The 23495-nt window shown below is 38.7% G+C and overlaps 1 protein-coding gene across 7 annotated transcripts in view; it reads left to right on the top strand.

Annotated features, from left to right (window-relative positions):
• The window catches only part of AHCYL2 (adenosylhomocysteinase like 2), a 166846-nt gene that overhangs the window by 138572 nt on the left and 4779 nt on the right, over nt 1–23495 (top strand). For all 7 annotated transcript variants that reach the window (XM_046020494.1, XM_046020493.1, XM_046020498.1 and 4 more), the window contains 10 exons: nt 1113–1207; nt 4285–4391; nt 5487–5603; nt 9169–9232; nt 9705–9793; nt 12108–12178; nt 14808–14902; nt 21394–21492; nt 23183–23251; nt 23354–23432. In XM_046020494.1, coding sequence (XP_045876450.1) covers nt 1113–1207; nt 4285–4391; nt 5487–5603; nt 9169–9232; nt 9705–9793; nt 12108–12178; nt 14808–14902; nt 21394–21492; nt 23183–23251; nt 23354–23432 — 885 coding nt within the window. The remainder of the gene's footprint in view (nt 1–1112; nt 1208–4284; nt 4392–5486; nt 5604–9168; nt 9233–9704; nt 9794–12107; nt 12179–14807; nt 14903–21393; nt 21493–23182; nt 23252–23353; nt 23433–23495) is intronic.

The following is a 23495-nucleotide window of genomic DNA, read 5'->3' as shown; positions in this document are numbered from 1 at the left end:
AGTGCTTCAGGCGTAGTTTTGTGGTCCTGACAGTTTTTCAGCAGTTTGCCCCGATTTAATGTTTGGTGTTTCTGCTTCAGCAGTAAAAAGGACTTGACCTGGCAGATTAATATTTGATCACAATGGCTACTGACACAGGAAGGACAAAATAAAGAGAAATTTGGACTTTGCCAGTTTCTTGTCCTCCCTCTGTGGCAGCACAGCACAGATCAGGGTACCAAATGCTTATTGCTTCAGAGCTCTTACAAAATGCTGGGAAAGCTCTGTGGTATATGCATGTCTCTCCTTTTGCTAGCACTTTACTATTTCATTGGTTTTTCATTTATATTTATTATAAAATTTTTATTAATATATAAAATATGTATATAAAAGGGCACAAGTATTAAATATATAGCCCAGTGAATTGTACATATACATTCTTTTTTTTTCCCCAACAAATGTTTAATGGCCTACTCTTAAGAGATATAAGAACAAATGAGACCACGTCTTTGCCCTAAGAATCTTATATTGTGAGAGAAAAGACATAATATATAAATAATGATAATATAAGGATATATATGATAAATGCCATGACAGATCACAAATCTGCATTTAGTGCACAAGCAAGTGGCTTATAAAAGTTCAGATTCCATGAAAAATCACTTGCAGTTAATCAGGCTCCACTAGGAACACAAAACTTAACTGGGCTATGACAACATTTTAACCGATGGAGAAGAGCATAGGGTTTCTCCTGATGAAGAAGGTAGGATGACCAAAAGTGTAGACACAAGAAAGATCAGAGTATAGTTGAGAAATGGTGAGACTTCCAGTTTGACTGGATCAAGATGTACTCATTTCTGATTTCTTCTTTTTTCCCTTTAATCTTACTTGTAGCATCCATCATACTCTTGTCCCTTTTGTTTGTCTTTTTTGTTGTATCAAGAGCAAAATGACCACCAAAGACAAAGAAGTGCACGAAGGGGCTGAAGACAGTGTTAATCAGTGAGGAAAGTCAGTTCAAGGAGTAGAGCAGAATGAGAGAATGGGAATTGGGGAAAGCCAGTATCTTGTCAAAATTTAGGGGCAGCCCTTCTTTCAGGCTTTAACAATTTCTCTTTGTTCCCTTTTCTCAGGATTCCCTGTCTTTGCCTGGAAAGGAGAGTCAGAAGATGACTTTTGGTGGTGCATTGATAGATGTGTTAATGTGGAGGGCTGGCAGCCAAACATGGTGGGTTAGATTTCTGCTAGCACAATTCTAGAGGAATTTGGTGGGGACAGAGTGGGGGGCTATGGCCTGGGAGAGGGTGTCCCAACAGGAAGGAAGGAAAATGCTTCCTTTTCTATTTTATCTGGGCTTCCAGCAGAACTGGATGCTTATGTTTAGGGTACCTAAGAATTTTGAACTTAGCCTCAAAGTGCTAAAATCATGGGTGCTGATCTTAAGAAACATTTATATTCATCAGCAGCATTAAAATACTGCTCAGGGTTCACACATGGCTGGTTCAAGGTTAATGAGTTACCATCCCCTACCCACCTCCCCCCTCTAACAACAATAATGAAAATACACACACAAACACACATACATCTACAGTTCCTGTGGTACTTAGCTTTTCTCTAGAATCACGGGCTAAATTTATAGTAAATATGAGGAGATCCAGGTTCAAATTTCTTCTCTTTATTTTCCACTTTAAGAAAGATGCCTAAGCAAGAAGTTTTGGGTTTTTTATTTTGCTTTATTTAATTTTGGTTCATTTTTGAAAAGACCAAGTTCTCGAAGGCCGATAGCAGCCTAGAGTCACAGAGAAGCAAAAAGCTGCACAAAGTATGAAGCACTCCTTTTTTTTTCTTTTTCTTTTTTTTTTTGAGATTTTTATTTATTTGACAGAGAGAGAGCCGGCAGAGAGGCAGTCAGAGAGAGAGGAGAAAGCAGGCTCCCTGCTGAGCAGAGAGCGGGATGTGGGGCTGATCCCAGGGTCCTAGGATTAGGACCTGAGCCAAAGGCAGAGGCTTTAACCCACTAAGCCACCCAGGCGCCCCTGAAGCACTCCTTTTTCAGAAACATTTTGCATATGAAGGAGAGAGAAAAGTAGGGAATCAACTGAAAAAAGAGTCCTTGAACTCCAGTCTAGCTATTGCTTGTGGCTAAAAATTGCAGAGTAGGCCTCACTTGGTACACAAAGAGGGAAGCAACCTCTTTCTGGAATCTGTGATGCAGGTTACATTGCGCCACATGCTGGCTTGAGGAAGCTGGGTTAATACCCTGAAAGGGAGGGAGGAGTCAACTGTGAGATGAGTCAGCTCATTCCCACAGAGTTTAACAGTGACTGGAAGAAGTATGACTGACAAGACCTAAAGGAGATGGGCCAGGGGGTTTCTGTGGGGAATAAAACATTAATTTTAGAGTCGAGAACATGGGAAGGACATGAGATTGCAACCAGAGAGCATTTACAGCCTATAGGGCCAGCACGAACTGCTGGAACAGCTGATGAAGAAAGGAAGACAAGGATAAAAACCATTGTCACCCCAGAAAATAGAGCCCATTCCTCTTGGGATCCTGTCAAGATCTAATACTTTTACTTGCTTTCCAGCCTCAGGAAGATTCCCTGGTGGCAAGAATTTCTGTAATAGAATAACATGGTGGTGAGAATTATGGGTTACATTCATTAAATAAATATTAGGGCTAGCAATTACCTACCTATATTAGATACCTCTGTTAAAAGAGAAAAGCAGACAAGAATAGTGGGACTTAAGACCAGAGTTTCCAATTGCTCAGTATTTTTCATCTCTGACTTTTTTATGTGACTAGGGATCAGAGGCTGCAAGAGAGAACTCTAGAAGGGATTCCATACATGCAGAAAGGGAGAGAGAAACTCTGAGAAGCCTTTTCATTTCTCAGGGCATCTGTTCTGAGGGTTCCTACTGGGAGAAAAGGGAGCATTAACTTATAGAATGGAGCCAATGTATTTTAATGAGTCTTGCCTTGGATCCCTGCTCTCAAATAAACTTCAGTTGAGTCAGAGAAAAGAGGTCATGAGCAAGAGTAGAAGCAAAAAAGAGATGAAGTGGCAGACACGAGGTGGGGGATTTTGTGTACGCAGGGGTCCAGGATGGCATTTTGGCAACTTGTAGTGGAGTTGATATTTGATGAGAGCGTGTGTGCCAGTAGGGAGCAACTCAGTTCTGTGGGGACTTCCCAGGGATCATCATTTGGAAAGTCCTGCTAAGCATTTCTGACAGCTAGGTAAAGGACTGAAGTGCCACAGCCTAGTGCCTACGAGCATTCCAAGCTGGTCTTTCTTTAGCTTATTTATAATTCGAAAACTTTCCTCCGCTGATGAAAGCTCCAGTGGGCACAGCATTGTGTTTATCTTTAATCCCAACCTGAAATAGTGATGAGCTGTTCAGAGGCAAGCTTGCACACCTACATGCTGCACAGTTCCCTAGTTATTTTTAATTTGGTTTATAGAGAGTGTGAGGTTTCGCTAGGCAAAACCCTTCAGTGCTGCCTGATATTTTGGGTGGGAGAGTGCCTATGCTTTGGGAGAAGTGAAGGATTAATGAATACAGTTTTATAACCCACTGTTCTGGGAGGGAGACTAATTATCTGGCTTCATTTAAACTCAGCCTTGACTGAATATATTTGAAGTCCTGAATATAACTGGTTAGAAATATGCTAATTTCAAGGTCAGGCTTTCCGATTATCCACAGTGCATTCAAGAACTAGTTGTCTAGATAGCCACTTAAGCTATTAGCTCAGAAGAAAAATCCTCATTTTTTGCTGTGTGTTTTGGTATAGTAGATGGGCTGTGTGGGAAGGTCATTTGGCTATGAGAATTACAATTTGGGGGGGTGCCTGGGTGGCTCAGTGGGTTAAAGCCTCTGCCTTCAGCTCAGGTCATGATCCCAGGGTCCTGGGATTGAGTCCCACATCAGGCCCTCTGCTCAGCAGGGAGCCTTCTTCCCCCCCTCTTCTCTGCCTGCCTCTCACCTACTTGTGATCTCTGTCTGTCAAATAAATAAAAATAAAATCTTAAAAAAAAAAAAAGACATGAGAATAAAATGAAAACTCTCCTAAGCCAATTAAAAAAAAAGAGAATTACAATTTGGCTTTTCACCCCTCATTATATTTTACTTCAGTGTAATGACTGGTCATTATATTGGCTTTAAGTAACTTCCCATAACCATATGGGAAATTTGAAATATCTGTAAATTGGCAGTTAGAAATTGGGATAAAAGACCCAGAGCAACCTGGAAACCCTGAGCCTTTGGTAAAATAAATGGTATTATTGATGCTTATTTTTGCAGATATTGGATGATGGAGGGGATCTTACTCACTGGATTTATAAGAAGTATCCTAATATGTTCAAGAAAATCAAGGGCATAGTAGAGGAGAGTGTTACTGGAGTCCATAGGTAAGATTTTATATGGACGTACCTGGTTTTATGCAGCCTAGATATATATTCTGATGATCACATGCCTATAGAATACAATATGTTAAAAATCAGAACCTTCTCTGAGGTATTGAGATCTGAGTCTGCACACTTGTGGGGTTTTTTTTTTTTTTTTTAACAATGCACATAACAAACCTAAAATTGGGAGTTGGGGATAGGTAAGGGAACAAGTGTGGTCCTCGTATTTTCTAGTCATTGTAATGAATTGACTGCTTGTCCTTGTTAGATGGATTTATTCATTCCATAGATATTTATTTAACTTCTACAGGGATCCAGGAACTTCTAGGAACTGTGCTAGGGATCTAGCTGTGGGCAAAAGGACCAAAAATTGGGTCCTCATAGAGCTTACATTTTTACTTAGAGAACAAGGATTTGGGGTTCTGTTTCTCAAATGAGCGGTAATTCCCTCAGTAAAATTGAAATAATTTCTGTTTACTATTATTCACTCGTCAAGAACTGAAAGTATGAAATGGAAGTTTTAGGGAAGTAAACTCTGAATAAGCCACCATCACTGTTTCAATATAGTGTGATCTTTTTGAATATACCATACCTTTAGACTCTTAGAAGGGGATGAATTTTGAATAAAATACTTGGTTCTAAGTTTTAGTTGATTCAACTTAATATGAAACTCCTGTATGTAAATACACATATTTATATGATGTATTTGTATTGAGATTATAAAATTGAGACTATTTGAAAGTTAAAATTGTTGCATTAGAGTGGTGGGATTCAAATAGTACTTAAAATTACTCTTTGTATAATGTAAAAGGGGAATAAAATTAATAAACAATTTAAAATTTTACATTTTAATTCTTCAAATTTGGAAGTGGGTCAGAGATTTCCCCCACATGCTTTGTAATTAAGATCTTCATTTCTCAGCTGTATACAAACTTTAAAAAGGTAACCTTTATTTCTCTAAATACACCTAATGGGATGAAACTAGCATGTCTCATGCTCTCATGCCCATACAACATATTTCTGTAATTTGTTATGAAACTGACAGTAGGTTGTAGTATCTCACTGTTTTGCATTCTTCGTGATTTCCCTCATCCTCAGGCTGTACCAGCTATCCAAGGCTGGGAAGCTGTGTGTTCCAGCCATGAACGTCAATGACTCGGTCACCAAACAGAAATTTGACAACCTCTACTGCTGCCGTGAATCAATTCTAGATGGGTAATATTATGTTGTCTTTGGAATGAACTTAGTTGTTGAATTGAGGTTCTGAGTTTTTTAGTTTTGGTTATTTCTAGAAATCATTCATGTAGCACCTCTGGATCTATCACTACATCATACTCAGTATTTTATAACCCAGATCTACCACTGCTGTCCCTATGACAAAGCACATCTATTTCACTTAAAAAATCAGACTAGCCTCTGTCTATTGATGGCAAAATTTTTACTTTGTGAACCTATCAGGCCTGCAAGTCAGTAATTAAAGTCATAAACAGCTAAGAATCTTTGATGATTTGGGAAGAGGTTCCTGTTGTAGGTAATGTTACTAGTTTTTAAATTCCAACCAGCATATAATTCTCTGGCCATCTGGAAAGTTGTGGTGAGCAAAAAGTCAATCCCAGAGGCATTTCTAGTCTTTTAAATCTGTAAGGACTATCAGTCTGACAAAATCTACTTAGGTATATACCAAATACTATGTTCTTCTAATGCCCAGTTTCTGTTTCTACATGTGTGTCCAGATAATCCTTCATCCTTTTTCAGAAGTCAGTAATTCCCTCCATGAAACCATGAAGTCGGTTTAGAATATTGCCAAGCCAAATGGTTTCCATCATGTTTAGGTTAATGGAAAAGCTAAGAGTGGGCCTGTGGGGCACATTACTAATGAGTCTGGACCATAGGCAGTTTGCAACACCACAGGTGTTAGAGCCAGAAGGCCTGGTTTGACTGTTGGCTCTATCATTTAAGTCTTGGAATAGTTATTTAGCCTCTCTGTACCTTTTCCCTCATCTGTAAAATGGTGACAATAAGTCCTACATCATAGAGTTGTTGTGAGGATTAAGTAAGATAAGGTAAAAACCTGGTGTTCAACATTAGTTCCCTTGTCCTTCTTTCTAGAATGAAATAAGTTCTGGATTGAATTAGATTTTAAGGGAAGCTTTTTACTTTAAAATCTTTTTGGAGGGAGGCAGATATTCAATGTAAATTCAGTTTATTGCTAATTATGATTTCTATAGAGTCAGTAGTATTATCAGACAGATTGTACATGTAAATGAATTCACAATCCATCAGTCTGTTTATAGACTGTGCCTTGTTTTGGTTACATAAAAGAGTTATAACTTACGTGAATAGCTTTGATGAATAGCTTTGTACCTGATATCCCTTGAGGAAGAGAGGCAGAAAAGCTCAAGAGTAAAGCAACGGAAGCTCATAAGTAAAATCTGTTGATTTTCTTTGCTGTGATAACCATTCCAGGACCATTCTCCTAAACCATGACTTTTGAGTATGATAGTAACCCAGCTAGACTTATTCTCTTCACTCAATAAGAAAGGCCTCTGCACTTAATTGATATGTTTTTAAAATTTAATTAACGAATTAATTTATTTATGTACATACACTGTTCAGCAATCCCATACATCACTTGGTGTTCATCCCAAGTGCTCTCCTTAATTCTTATCACCTGTTTCACCCATCTTCCCACCCTCCTTCCCGCTGGTAACTTATCAATTTGTTCTCTATAGTTATGAGTCTGTATCTTTTCTTTTCTTTTTTTTTTAATTTTTATTTTTTATTTTATTTTCTTTCAATGTTCTAAAATTCATTTTTTATGTAGCACACCCAGTGCTCCATGCAATACGTGCCCTCCATAATACCCACCACCAGGCTCACCCAACCGCTCACCTCCCACCCTCCAAAACCCTCAGTTTGTTTCTCAGAGTCTATAGTCTCTTATGGTTTGTCTCCCCCTCTGATTTCCCCCAACTCACTTCTCCTCTCCATCTCCCAATGTCCTCCGTGTTATCCCTTATGCTCCATAAGTAAGTGAAACCATATGATTAATTGACTCTCTCTGTTTGACTTATTTCACTCAGCATAATCTCTTCCAGTTCCATCCATGTTGATACAAAAGTTGGGTATTCATCCTTTCTGATGGAGACATAATACTCCATTGTATATATGGACCATGTCTTCTTTATCCATTCGTCCACTGAAGAGCATCTTGGTTCTTTCCACAGTTTGGCGACTGTGGCCATTGTTGCTATGAACATTGGGGTTCAGATGGCCCTTCTTTTCACTACATCTGTATCTTTGGGGTAAATACCCAGTAGCACAATTGCAGGGTCATAGGGTAGCTCTATTTGTAATTTCTTAAGGAATCTCCACACTGTTCTCCAAAGTGGCTGCGCTAACTTGCATTCTGTTTCTTTAAAAAAAAAAAGAAGAAGAAGAAGAAGGTCTGTTTCTAGACATCTCTCTCTCTCTTTCCTGTGCTCATTTGTTTTGTTTCTTAAATTCCCCATATAAGTGAGACTGTATAGTATTTGTTTTTTCCCGACTGGCTTATTTCACTTAGCATTATGCTCTTTAGCTCCATCCTTGTCATTGAAAATGGCAAGATTTCATTCTTTTTGATGGCTGAATAGTATTTGCTATTTACTGAGTTTCACTGAGGCTCATGGAGTTCTACTTGTTCCTACTGAGGAGTTGTCAATCATTAAAAAGACAGGATTCCTACTCTTATAGACTGTTTTCAACAGGAGAGATAAGCAAATAAGTGAACAGAAAGAGTCACAAATATTTGGACGAACTGTCTATCTCAGAATAGGCTGGTTTTAGTTGAGAACTTTCTTCTGCCTAATGAGGGATTCCTAGAGAAGGGACACTAGCTCAACCCAAAGAGAAACCAGAACCTACTGCTACAGGTTCTTCCGAGAGACTCTAAAAACAATAAGGACATTTATTCTAGCTTCATAGAGAATCAGAGACAAAAAAGTAGAGCAGGTCTGAGAAAGAATCAGCTCCAGAAAGCTCACTCTCTCATGCAGTCAGTATTGTGCATGTCCAAGCTCTTCTCCCTCTCTCCACCTATTACCCTCTGTGTGGAATTAATGAGGGACCTGTTGTCCTTTCTGACGCTGCTAAATGTAGCACTCATTTATCAGGGTTATCTTCTACGTTTCTGTCTCATTAAGTAAGACAGAATAATGTTTCCATTAAGCTAGAGCTTTGTCTCCTAAATAAAAAATGTTATTTTTATTCTGTTTCCAAAAATTATATGATAAATGTATATTGCTTTTTGTTTAAAAGTTACTTTGCAGGGACGCCTGGGTGGCTCAGTGGGTTAAAGCCTCTGCCTTCTGCTCAAGGTCATGATCCCAGGGTCCTGGGATCGAGCCCCGCATCCCGCTCTCTGCTCAGCGGGGAGCCTGCTTCCTCCTCTCTCTGCCTGCTTCTCTGTGATCTCTGTCTGTCAAATAAATAAAAATCTTTAAAAATCTAAAAAAAAAAGTTACTTTGCAGTCTATAGCTTCTTGCCTTCTGCACCAGTCCCAAGACAAGAGGAAAAAAGAAAGAAAACCCTCACCTGTAGCTGGAATTGATCGGATAGCATGGAGTGAGAAAATACATATTTTATTCAACCTTTCTTTCTGGTCATTGGATAGCACAGAAACCAGGCTTTCTTTCAGAATGGAACAAACAAACAAATGTGAAATCAAAGGTACCCATTCTAATTTTAAAGGAGAAATGAGAGAAGATTTTTCTGATTTAATTATTTTTCTTCCCCTAGACTTAAAAGGACAACAGACATGATGTTTGGTGGAAAGCAGGTGGTGGTCTGTGGCTATGGAGAGGTAAAGCATAACTCTTCACTTACTAGGAGTATAAAATATGATTTTGGTGAAATATACCGGATTCTTTTATTTAAGGGATGTGAGAGTACATTCACTCACCACTCTAGATGGGGAAAAAAGTAACTGTAGAGGCCCTCTGGTTTTCTTTTTTCCTTTGCATTTTTGCCATTTTTTCTCAAGTTGATTTTCTGACTTGTTCCAGCACCCTGTTTATGATGTTCTCGTAGCTTGTGTTTTGATTATAAATTGTGAGTGTGGGTGTTCTTATGTACATGCACGTGCTGAACAGGAGTTAGGAGTTTGTTTATGAACCGCATTCATTTATTTGTTTTTTCCTTGTTTTTCCCCAAGCACGAATCTATTCAGCGAAATTGCTTTTGGGGGCGGAAAATGGGGTACCGTTCACCAGAAGCTTTGAGATGTTGTTTTCTCACTGACTTTCTTTATTATGTGTACTCTCTCCCCTCTTCAGGTGGGGAAGGGGTGCTGTGCTGCCCTAAAAGCCATGGGCTCTATTGTGTATGTAACTGAGATCGACCCCATCTGTGCTCTTCAAGCCTGGTAAGCATGCAAAATGAAACTCACTTTTTCCTCTCTGCCACCATCTATTGGGATCTTGTAACCGTCACCAAAGGATGGCCTGGTTAATGCCACATTTTATCTTAGAGGGAAGGGCCCAGATGCTGAGAGATGCTGCTGTTAACCGTAAGCTTCCCTCTTCCAAAGATCAAGTAACTCTGCTCAGAGAAGCTAAAACTTTGAATTCCTGTGGAAATCATTAGAGGGAATGACTTGAACCAAAGAACAAGTAACTCCTTACCTTCTCCATATATAATCCTCCCTTTTTTTTTAGAAAGTAAGCTCTATGCCCAATGTGAGGCTTGAGCTCATGACCCCAAGATCAAGAGTTGCATGTTCCACCAGCTGAGCCATCCAGGCACCACATCCCTTCTCCCTTTGAACACAATGATCAAAAAAGAAATAAGTTGGCATCAGATCCTTTCTGATGTGATGCACCGAGAACACTTCTGTGATACTCTTTTCCTAAATGTATGACCTGAATCTCCTCAGGAGGAAACATCAAGCAAATCCAAATAAAATCTGCTGTCTCTGAGTGAAGGGTATAGGGGAGTTTGTACTATTTTTGAATTCTTAAGTTTGAAATTATTTCTAAATTAAAGGTTAAAAAATAGTTCCTGTCTCATCCATAATTTCCCCAGTAGATTTGTTAGCTTTCTCTGAATCAGGGTTCATTAACATGTTTTAATACTGATTGAGACAATGATTCAGATTCTCTTATAGACATGAACTGATCACTTACTGTATAATAGATACTGTGCTCTGTGCTTAGGATGAATAAGATGAATATATGAATGAGGCAAGGTCCTGCTTTTAGAAGTACACAGAAAATCACTGTGAGTGGAATAAGTGCTCTGATGGGGGTCAACAGTACATGGTCCTATAGGAGCCAAAGGAGAAGCACCTAACTAAAGAGCAAAGAGGCAGGGTAGGAAGAGATGTCAATACAGCTGAGTCTTGAAACTTGTATAAGTCATGTCTTGGTTTGGACACAAGTTCCAGGTATAAGGAACATGTCACAAGGAGCATAGTCCTGAGGAAGGAGAGTACGTGGCACATTTAAGAAAATCGGAATACTTTAATGTCGCTGGCAGAGAGGATAAATTTGGGGGCGTGGTAAAATCTAAGGTAGGAATCCTATGTGAAAATGATCATATATCAGATAAATATTTAGGTCTTATCCTGAGAACAGGCAATCTCACTGAAATATTTTAAGCAAGGAAGTGACTTGCTCTAAATTGCATGTAGGGAAATTACTCTGCAAAGTAAATTAGAGAGACATAAATCTAGAGATGATGACATCGAGCCAGGGGCTACTATAGGAATCCAGGCAAGAGATAATAAGACCTGAGCATACACAAGACCAGTATATATGGAGAGCAGGGTACCGATTCAGGAGATTTTAAAGAGTTAAGGAAAAACAACCAGATTTGGTGACAACTTCAATTGGGGAGAAGAGGGTAGGCTAGGACATTCTAGTTTATCTGGCTCATACACTTGGGTGAACAGTAATACTGTTGATCAAGAAGAAAATACAAAATAGGAAATAGGGTTTAGGAGTACAGAAAAGATAATGAGGTTTTGTTCAAACCCAATAAATTTGATAATTCAGGAGAAGCTATCCAATAGATAATTTGATCCAAGGCTCTGAAGCTTCAGAGAGCACTAACCTAAAGATAGATTTGTGCAAATCAGCCATCAAGAAGAGTAATTTGCAGCCAAGGGAAGGGTATGGATAAATACTGAAAGCATAAAGAAAAGAGTCAGGGCAGGACTGTACAGAGTACCAGCTTTTAAAGACTGTGTAAGACTGAAAAGGAATAATCAGAAAAGTGGGAGGAAAACCAGGAGAGAACAGTATCATGGACTCCAAGGAGTATAGTTTTAAGAAGGTAAATAATGTTTAATGCAGGAAATTAAGTGATGTAAGAGTCTAAGATTTGTTTATTTATTTATCTATTATCCAGAAGATTGTTGATAGTCTTGGGGAAAGTAGTTTCAATGGGGTAAGATTCAGTGGCTAAATTGAACTTTCTAGGAACTCAGTTTAGGAATCTCATGGTAACCCCTAGGTCTCTCTTTTTAGGAAGAATTAAGTTGCAGTGATGCAAAGAAACTTTTACTTCTGTCCTGTATGAAATTAAGGAGATGGTTTGAATTTTTCACTGCTAAGAATAATCTAGCTATATCAAGAAATGACATTGTAGGTACTGAAGGAACTTAGTGATAGCTTTTGAGTTCTGTGGCAGAAGCCTCCCAATTGCCTTTGTTAATTGAGCATGCTTTATTTTTACAGTATGGATGGATTTCGACTGGTGAAATTAAATGAGGTCATCCGGCAAGTGGATATTGTTATTACCTGTACAGGTATGATTTTGACACGTACAGTGGAATGGCACTTGGGAATGCTTTCATGGAACAAGTGAAAAATGACCAGAAATGTTCTGAATAAACCAAACTCGAAAAGCCAGATACAGAGGTCTACAAAACCAGTCAATCTTTCATGAAATATAATTCACCAATAAAAAGGAATGAAATATCAACACATACTACCATATGGATGAAACTCGAAAACACTATGCTAAGTAAAAAAAAAAGCTAGTCACAAGAGATCACATACATATCTTTAGAACTCTGACCAAAAGTATGTATCATCTAGGAGCGCCTGCTCCTAGTGGGTTAAAGCCTCTGCCTTCAGCTCAGGTCATGATCTCAGGGTCCTGGGATCAAGCCCCGCATCGAGCCCCACATCAAGCCCCACATCGGGCTCTCTGCTTAGCAGGGAGCCTGCTTCCCTTCCTCTCTCCCTGCCTGCTTCTCTGCCTACTTGTGATCTCTGTCCGTCAAATAAATAAATAAAATCTTTAAAAAAAAAAAAAAGTATATATCATCTAGGTCATCCCTAGAGGAAAGTTTCTCTTTAACTGTTCTGTAATTACCACGAAGATGGCTTAGAGATAAGTTTTATTTGGGAAACCAGATCTTATATTTGTACATTTGATTTTTTATTTTACTTCCAAAATTAAAGTATATTTCTCTCTAGTCTCTGTAATTAAAGCAGGCCTAGAGCAAAATTCATAGTTACAGAAAGTGGGAAAGGTAGTTGTATTAATTCCCAAAGAGGTAGATTGGAGTTTTAGAGAGGAATATGCAGAAATGGCTAGTTTCCTTGGGCTGAGATACTTTGTCTTTATGGTGGGACCATAAATGCTAGAACACTAGTTTTTATTTTTAATTATATTTTTAGAGGAGGAAAATGAGAATATTTAAGAATAAAAATATATTTGTAGCCTCAGGGTGAGCTGGGGGCAGAGAAGAGGGACCATAAGAAACTGTTCTTGCTTCACATCAACCCCCTTATGTCTTTTTTTTTTTTTAAGATTTTATTTATTTGAGAGACAGAGATCACAAGTAGGCAGAGAGGCAGGCAGAGAGAGAGAGGGAACAGGGTAGAAGCAGGCTCCCCGCTGAGCAGAGAGCCCGATGTGGGACTCGATCCCAGGACCCTGGGATCATGACCTGAGCCGAAGGCAGTGGCTTAACCCACTGAGCCACCCAGGCGCCCCCCTTATGTCTTTTTTTATAGCTTTATTGAGATATGATTCAGAAACCATACATTTCACTTATTTTAAGTGTACCTTTCAGTATTTTCTAGCAAATTCACAGGGTAATACAACCATCACCACAATCTAATTTTTTTATTGAGATAGTTCACATACCATAAAATTTACCCTTTTAAGTATATAGTTCAGTGGTTTTTAGTGAAGTTGTAGAATATCTGATTCCAGAAACTACACCACCCCCCAAAAGAAATCCCATACCATTAGCAGTCAGTCCGCATTCTTGCACTCTACCTTTCTTGAGCCCTATGCAACCATTAATTTCTCTGTTTTTATAGATTTGTCTATTTCATATCAACGGAATCATACAGTATGTGATCTCTTTTTTACTTAGCATAGTGTTTTCGAGTATCATCCATATGGTAGTATGTGTTGATATTTCATTCCTTTTTATTGGTGAATTATATTTCATTTTAAGGATATACAACATTTTGTTTATCAGTTCATTGGTGGTGGGCATTTGGGTTGTTTTCACTCTTTGGCTATTTTGAATAATGTTGCTATGAACATTGTGTACCATGTTTTCCTGCAAACATGTTTTCCATCCTCGTGAATATTTACCTACCTATATATACCTAGGAATTGCTAGATCATGTGATGATAACTCTACTTTTAATATTTTGAGGAATTGCCAAGCTTTTCCAAATAGATGGCACCATTACACTCCCACTAAGAATGCATGGGGGTTACAATTTCTCCACATCCTTGCCAACACTTGTTATTATCTGTTGTTTTTACTATAGCCATCCTAGGTGTGAAATGGTGTTTTATTGCGGTTTTGTTTTTTAAATATTTTTATCCAAGTAATCTCTACACCCAGTATGGGGCTCAAACTCACAACCCTAAGATCCAGAGTCACACGCTCCACCCACTGAGCCACAACACCCCTTCTTGTGGTTTTTGACTTGCATTTCTGTAATGAGTAATAATGTTGAACATCTTTTCATGTGCATATTGACACATTCTTTTGTACTTCTTCTTTTGAGAAATGTCTATTCAGATCCTTTGCTCATTTTTTATTTGGGTTGGTTGCCTTTTTATTATTGAGTTGTAAGAGTACTTAATAAATTTTAGATACAAGTTCCTTACCAGTTATATGCTTTGTAAATATTTTGTCCCATTTGTGTGTTGTCTTTTCAGTTTCTTGATGATATAATTTGCAGCACAAGTTTATTTTTTCTTTGGTGGCTTGTACTTTAGGTCTTATATCTAAGAAACTGTTGCCTAACCCAAGACCACAAAGATTTATTCCTTTGTTCTACTAAGGGTTTTATAGTTTTAGCTCTTACATTTAGGTCAAGTAAAATTTCACATATGGTGTGAGGTAGGGGTCTAACTTCATTTCTTTTCGTGTGGCTATCTCTTCTATTTTTAAGGTAACAAGAATGTGGTAACCAGAGAGCACTTGGACCGTATGAAGAATAGCTGCATTGTTTGTAACATGGGACATTCCAACACAGAGATTGATGTGGTAAGATTAAGAAACTCATTACTGGGGGCTTTTTTTTCCCTCTCATTCCCAAGAAATATAAACTGGAAGAAGAAAGAGAAGAGTCACCAGCCATCCTAAACCTGACTGTCCTAGCAGAGCTGTCCACAGTCTGTTCACTTACTAGCCCTATGACCTATGCTTGTGGATACCATAAAGCTTCTTCATCTCAATCATTTCAAAAGATTATTTTCTTCCACTCCAGCTTGATGCCTACTTACACTGTAAGCCATTTTTATCTCTCACTTTGGTTCTCTGATTTCATTATATTCACCCTAAAATTATCCAATCCAACATAACACTCGGTCCTACTACATCACCCAAGTAATAGTTAAGAGAAGCGTTATTTCTTTCTTTTCAGACTTACCAAAGTATCTTGCAGTGTGACTTTCACTCTGGTTTTAAATTTTCATGGCATTTTTCTGGCACAGCTATATTTCTCTCTGGGTAAATGGCTCAAGCAAAGCATGCTTTCATCTGCCCTGAGGGCTGCTCTGATTGAGCTTCAGCACTGCCAGGTAAGGATCAGTTGATATATTGAGAGTCTGTTGGATAATATCTATTTTAAATGGTTTCTCTTTTTAACTCTGCTCTATTCTTCTGTTATTAAAAATAGCTGGAAAAACAACCTAGCAAAGCCTGTTCCTACCCTTGGGGTTTCTGAGTGGCATGACTCCATTATTCTTGTCTTATCAGGTTATTTTGCTTACAATGAATAATTTTGAATAATTTCTTTTTTCAATATTGAAATTTAAATACTGAATGGTTCTTTTTTTGTTGTTGTTAAGTTTCACTTATGTGACTGCCCTTTTACTAAATAGTCAAAGATATTAGTATTTCTAAAACTATCTAGCACATGATTATCCTTTTCTCAATTAATCTGCTTAGAGAGCCCCAAAATGGGAAAAACTTAAGGAAACTACTCATGCTCAGATATCTAAAGAGAAATCTTCTGAGTAAGAGAAGGGGGAAGGAATTTTCTCTCCTAAACCCTCCAGCTCTTAAATAAAAACAATTCCAAATATAATCATGTAATTTTTATATTTTTACCTTATCTCATTTCATCCTCTTGACTGTCCCACAAGGCATTATTCTTTTCCCTGATTTTCAATCAGAAAACTAGAACTTAAGTCCATCATTCAGTCATTGATTCAAAAATTAAATGGGAGCACAAAATTCAGGCTTTTTTTTTTTTTTTTAACTTCTTGTCCAGTTTTTGTTTTGGTTTGGTTTCCTGTACATTGTACTATTGCCTCCTTATGATTTCTAGGTAAGCTTTGATTTGTGATGGCTCTCTCTCCTCTAAAGCAATCCAGACATAAGTAATCCCAGGATAAAGGCCAGGACATTATACCTTCAATCATAAATATTTACTGTGTGATTGCTGTATGCCAAGTGCTGTTCTAGATTCGTGGAGTCAATGAACAGAACAGGCAAAAATTCCTGCCCTCAAAGAGCATATATTTTAGAGGAACTTGAGTAGCCATGTGGATTTCTAGGTGAAGAACATTTTGTGAACAGCCAAAGCAAATGCTCTGAGCCAAGAGTGTGCCTAGTCTGTTTGAGGATCAACAATGAGGCCAGTGTGGTTGGAGCAGAATGAGTATGGAGCAGATTAAGAGTGAAAGGTGAGGTCAAAGAAGGAATGGACCAGATCTTACGGGGTTTCAGAGGCCATTATAAGAACTCCTGATTATATTCTGAGAGAAATAGGGTACCATTGTCAGATTTATAATAGTCTGACATCCATTTTAAAAGGATGACTTTTATTTTAAAAGCAAAAGGATCACCCTGGCTGCTATGTTGGTACTAGATAAACCTAGTTTTGCAGGTATTCTAGGTAGCTCCTGGTATCTAGCACCGACATTAGCCAAGGGCCATGTCTTAATTCTCTTTGTGCTCTTCTTAGCAGAAGGTATATGACTAAAACTAAATGGTCCAGAAAGGGAGAGGCTCAGAAGGGCTTCAGAAAAGTTAAGTTACTCAACCTTTGATGGTAGTGTCACAGGACATAGAAAATGAAACTTAAGGAAATAGCAAACTCAACTTATAACTGAAACCACAATGTTCATTCACTGTTTAATTTGTATTGAATAATTGCTCTGTTCTGTGCTGAGTATTTATTGGCTGAAGAAATAGTGAAGAATGTCCCTGCTCTTGTGGCACTTAGTTTCTAGTGCAGGACACAGACAATAAACAGATAGTTTCATCAGTTAGTGCCTAGGATTGAAGAAAAAACAGCAAGGTGGGGACATTGAGATTGATATTTTAGCTAAGGTGATCAAAGAAGGTCTCTTTGAGACCTTCTCGAAGGTCTCAAATGAGATAACATTTGAACAAAAACCTGAATGAATTGAAGGAATAAGCCATCTGAGCATTTTACTCAGGGAGAATGGTGTGTAAAAGATGCTGAGGTAGAAAATGCTTGATGTTTGAGGAACAGAAAAGAGGACATTGTGGCAGGAACAGAATGGGCACAGGGATGAGAATAGCGGCAGCTGAAGGAGGGTAGTGGGTTATGTAGTTCTTTGTAGGTCACAAAAAGACTTCAGATTTTATTCCGGTTACCGGGGAAGCTGTTGGAAGCCATTCCACGGGTGCCTGGCTGGCTCAGTCAGTAGAGCACATGACTCTTGATCTCAGTAGTGAGTTTGAGCCCCACGTTGGGTGTAGAGATTACTTTAAAAAAAAAAAAAAAAGGAAACCATTCCAATGGGAAAGTTTTGACCAGGTGACTGACAAAATCTGATTTGTTTTAACAGATTACTCTGGCTGTGATATAAAGAAAACACTTCTGGACTTGAGTAGTGATAGGGACAATAATAGGAGGCCCTCTCCATATTTCCAGTGATAGAGAGTGGTAGCTCAGATGACATGGATAAGCCGTGGAGATGATGTGTTGTGAAGGTAGGACAGTTGGGATTTGCTAAATGACTTGGATGTAGAGATTGAAAAGAGAAGAAAGTCTCTATAAGTTATCTCAGTGAAACAGTAAAGGAGAGTGATTCAGTATATTTTTCCAGATATTTTTAGCAATCAAAAATGTAAGGGTTTTTAGTTTTGGGGGTTGAGTGTGTGTGTGTGGGTGGGTGGGTGTGAATTTATAGTTTTGTCTAACCTTGAGATGTTGACTGCTGCATTTCTAGGAAGGAACAGCTCATCAAAACAGTTGGTCATTTAGAAAACTGCATTTTTATGAGAGAGATTAATGCTGTAACACTAGCAAACCTGTGATAGGGATTGTGCTCTTAACTGCCTTTTGGCCATTTCTTTCTTTCACATGTGTCCTTTTCTCTTGAAAACAGACTTTCTTACCCATATTGCATCACCTAGATGGCTGGTGTGATTGTAAGCTTCACAATTCAAGTGGCTAAACCATTATGTACACATACTTTAAAAGTTTTTACCAGAAAGAATTAGAACCTGAGACTTGCTATTGAATCTGCACTTTGCAGGACTAGAACCACAGTTGTTCTCCCTGAAAAAAACTGATATGCACTGTCCACAATCATATACTACCAATTTGTGCAAGCTAATAATTTACTGTGAGATGTATACCTTGTTTGGGAACATAGTCTCCATAAGGAACCTTTTTCCTGGTAGATTGCTTAGTGATTATAAATCAACAGAAAAGACATTGGGATGTTTTTAGAGAAATTTTTTTTTAGATTTATTTATTTTTTTGAGAGAGAGAGAGAGGATATGTGTACAATGGGAGGGGCATAGGGATAAAGAATCTCAAGCAGACTCTGTGTGGAGCTGGATTCGGGGCTCAGTCTCATGACCCTGAGATCATGACCTGAGCCAAAATCAAGCATCAGGCGTTTAACTGACTGAGCCACCAACGCACCCGCTTTAAGAGAAATTTTTTTTTTAAAGATTTTATTTATTTATTTGACAGACAGAGATCACAGGTAGGCAGAGAGGCAGGCAGAGAGAGAAGAAGGGAAGCAGGCTCCCTACTGAGCAGAGAGCCCGATGCGGGGCTCCATCCTAGGACCCTGGGATCATGACCTGAGCCGAAGGCAGAGACTTTAACCCACTGAGCCACCCAGGCACCCCAAGAAACTCTTATAAAACTCTTCTGGTCATAGGAAATCCTTCTCTCAAGGAGTGTAACTGTCCAATATATTTACTAGGTTATGGAAGCTGCCTGGACAGTGCTAGAGAGAATGTAACTTAGTTTTTCTTCAAACCCTGTTTTAATTGATCTCATGTCTTTTGCTAGCACCACAGCCATTCCAGTGTTCCAACAAAGCATCGATCATTTTATGATGTTCATAAAGTGTCCCTTCTTTGATTCCACAGTATCTTTTTCTCTCAGGGAAGACTTCCTAAAACAGGAGACTCCATGATAAAAGAATCATGGAGTCACCTCTTTACTCCCAGTCACCAAGATTGTATGTCCTCTGGAAGATTAAGAGTATGAGACACTAAGAACTTGAACTACTTTAAAGTCCATCATCTCCATAAAAAAAATACCAGTGTCGGGATGCCTGGGTGGCTCAGTTGGTTAAGTGGCTGCCTTCGGCTCAGGTCATGATCCTAGCATCCTGGGATCGAGTCCCACATCGGGCTCCTTGCTCAGCGGGGAGCCTGCTTCTCCCTCTGACTCTGCCTGCCACTCTGTCTGCCTGTGCTTGCTCACTCTCCCTTTCTGACAAATAAATAAATAAAATCTTAAAAAAAAAAAAAACAGTGTCACCAAGGACTATCTTTTGGCTCTACATGGTTATTGCCCTCCATGTTATTTCTAAAGGCTAAGGGATTTACCTTGTATATCCTTAACTTCCCAAAGTGGTCTGTTTGCTCAAATTCTTTTTAAACTCTATTTACAGTATTTATTTATTTAAAAAAATTGAATTCTAACTTTAATATTTGCTTAGTATAAAAATTTGAGCAAGATAAATATGTTTAAGGAAGGAAGTAAGACATTTACAGAATTGGGGTACTAGTATACTGTTCTGCAACTTTATTTTTTCGTGTAACAATAATGAATGGTTTTCATGTTAATACACATAGCTCTACTTTTTTATATAAGAATTTCATAATATTCCATTGTATGAGATTATCTGGATTTACTTAGCCATTCCCTTATTAAATTACATTTTTTGTTATTATAAATAACACTGGATTGAACATTCTTGGGCACTTATATTTCTGAACTTGAGCAAGTATTTCTATAGGATGGAGCTCTAAAGATGAAGCTAATTGTCAGAGAGTAGGTACATACAAAATTTCATTAGCTACTACAAAATTGCTCTTTAGATAAAGATTGTACTAAATTATGAAACTTGACATCGCAAGACATTTTATATTTCTCATTGCCTAATAAAGAAATGGTCTAAAAAATGGTCTAGATCATTAATGTAGTCCTAAATATACTGAAATATAATTATGTCTGTCTTTCCCACTAGATTGGTAAGGAAAAGTTGATACAGTCCCTGTCCATAAATAGCTGACAGTCTAGTAGAGGAGTCCACAGTCTCATCTGTAATAGTGTCCTTTACGACATTGCCTGGAATATAGGATGTACTCAGCAAATGATCATTATATAACTAAAGTGTTTCTCTGTTTGTCTGAAAACTACTGTTTGACAGAACCTCTCAATTTTAACCAACTGATCCAATGGATGGTTTCAGAATATGGACTCCTTTTCTATTTTAGGCATGGCCTATTGGAAGAAGGAAGTTGTTATCTTAAGTCTAAACCCTGTGACTGTTACTTGATTGCTGCTGTTAATAAACTTAACATTTCTTCTCTTGTTCTCGGAATACATACAGAAATGGAAGGAGGGTGAGCTGTTGGAAGCTTTACTCTGCCCTTAAGCATTTCTCTAAAGCCTACCTCCTCACATTTGCACTTAGGTCACAAAGCTTCTGTAACTTTAGGGTGAACCACGGTCATTGAGAAGGTTGGAACCTGGGACGCGAGGACATGAAGGCAGAACCTTGGGCCCCAGTATGCTATATTTAGGACAACCAGCCTTCTCTAACAAATCCCACTTAGCTCTGATCCTCCTTTTTTCTGTTTCTCTTCAGCACTTACGTATTCTGTTTGTTCTGTATTAATTTGCACTTGTTTGCATGTTGCTTTACAAGTATTTTTGAAGGCTTTTCCCCCTCACATATGCATTGTTTTGTGTCCCCAGCTAAAGTAGGAGCTTTTAGAAGGCAGAAACCATGTCTGTGGTTTCTTTTGTATTTCCCATGGCACCTTTTACTGTGCTCAGCAGAGAGTGGGCCAACACTATATGTTTTGGAATGACATCCTGAGCTATCCCTCCCTGGCTGGGCCTTAAGATTAAATTCCCTGACATGGAACAGTCCTAACCAACCCGGGACAGGTATTCTCCATCTGGCATGTTGGTTGCTTCTTTCAACTTGCTATTTGAAATGGCTCCCTTCAACATCTTTCCATCCATGAAGTGGGACAAGTCATGGCTGATGATATGTTTGCTGTATGTGTTCCAGGCGAGTCTGCGGACCCCAGAACTGACCTGGGAGCGAGTGAGATCCCAAGTTGACCATGTAATATGGCCTGATGGCAAGAGGATAGTATTGCTGGCAGAGGTAAGACTTGAGACTGATAAGAGAAATTCACCCCTGACAGGAGAGACTGTAATACCCAGGTTCCCTCCTCCACATGTTCTCTTACATTTTCAACTCTTCTTTTGGTACAAGCTCAACTACTTTACCATTGGATTTTATATCTAATCGTGAAATGTCTTTTCATTCAGCAATTAAGAAACTATTTTGGTTCCTTACTTTTCACCAATTATCCTGTCTCTCTCTGTCACTCTATGGATTGAGTCAGATAATGACTATTACTGTGGAAGAATTAACAGATAGAACCAATGCCACTTTGAGTGATGTTTACAAAGAGATAATGTTATTTGTGGGATGGCTTAATCAGTAAGCACAAAGCAGATATTCCCTATGGTTACTAAACCACCTTAGGCAAGCTCTGGGAAGGTCGTGTCTTTGGTGATAGATTCCATGTTTTTGAGTGACCATTCCTCTGAATTGAGCCAGATGTGTAGTAGGTACCCAGCTATATATTGGTTATGTGATTCATACTTCCCTATCTGGGCTTCTTCTGGCTCAGACTTATTCTTCACTTTCATTCCACTTAGCCTTCCTTGTCAATGTTTGGCCACTTTTCCTCTCTTGAAAACTTCTCTTCCCTAGTCTTAGATTCCTGACAGCAATATTGATGTGCCCTCCTGTTCTGACCTTGACAGTTTCTCTTCTTCAGAGAAAGATACCAAAAAAACAAGGAGGATAATAATACTTTTCTTGAGTTTTGATATTCTATCAGTTTTCTTTCCTTTTTTTTAAATTAAAGAAACTGAATATGAAAATATGAAAGATAATACTGTCTTCACCTAGGGACCCTTAAATTTATGTTTGAATATCCTCCCTGTTCTCTTTACCTTTTTCACCTTATCCCACCTTCTCAAATACTTCAGGGCATCTGTAAAGGGACTGGATTATTTCTTCACAAGAAAGGAGTGTGTACCAGGGAAGGGATGGACAGGTTGTTAAATATTTTTGCTTTGATATCAGCCAGCTATCTGGTGACTTATTTCCAGTTGCCCTGGGAGGTCCCATCTAGTAATTTTGGTGACAAAAGCAAGCACCACAGTTGGTTTTGGCTACTATGTTTGAGCAAAAAATGTGGTCAGTCTTCCTGGGAAACAAAATAGGATAGGATAGCAATTCTCCAGTAGTCTCTACCTCTTGTATTCTCTGAGTCACCCAGTAGAAATATGAGGCTACCCTTGAATTCAGGAGAACCAAACTAAGGAAGAAGCATAGAAATCATCACAGCTTCCTAAATCCAGAAGTATCTCCTCTCACAACGTGGAGAGGTTGCCCTTGGATTTGACTACATCTTTGTTTACAACAGTCTTTCAAAGGAATGCCAATATCTCAGAAGGAGGATATTCTGTTGCAGAAAGTAGAAATTCAAGAGAAATATGCCCTTCCTTGGCATAAGCCTCAGTTTCATGTGACTATCTCTATCCTTTTTGACATAATCCCAGAGATCTTTTATCTATTACCTTCCATCATATTTTCCAGAATTTTAAAATTTCACTTAAATGTCAGGCAGTTCATTCCTATTTATTGAACACCTGCTTTTTAATCCAGCAATGGTAGTTGGGAGGTATTTGGAAAATGGCAGTTATGCTCGTCCCTCACTCCTGAAAGGCTAGAGACTTTGTCCTAACCCATCTGTGTCTTAACCCTTGCTCTCTAGGGCCGTCTGCTGAACCTAAGCTGCTCCACAGTGCCTACATTTGTGCTCTCAATCACCGCTACTACTCAGGTAGGGCCACCAGACGGGAAAGCAGTGGGCTGGAGAGGGTCAATAGACCATCAGCGTTTCACTTGATATGGCACATCAGCATCCATCTCTCTGCTTTTCTAGGCTCTTGCCTTGATAGAGCTTTACAATGCTCCTGAGGGTCGTTATAAGCAGGATGTCTACCTGTTGCCCAAGAAAATGGGTAAGCATGCACTCTTCCAACCCCATCCTTACCGAAGTAGTTCAGAGTCAGAGCTAAATGAAC

This window comes from Meles meles, chromosome 10, assembly GCF_922984935.1.
Source record: "Meles meles chromosome 10, mMelMel3.1 paternal haplotype, whole genome shotgun sequence".
Lineage (NCBI taxonomy): Eukaryota > Metazoa > Chordata > Mammalia > Carnivora > Mustelidae > Meles > Meles meles.
Note: the sequence above shows the minus strand (reverse complement) of the source record. Positions and strands in the feature narration are given on the sequence as shown.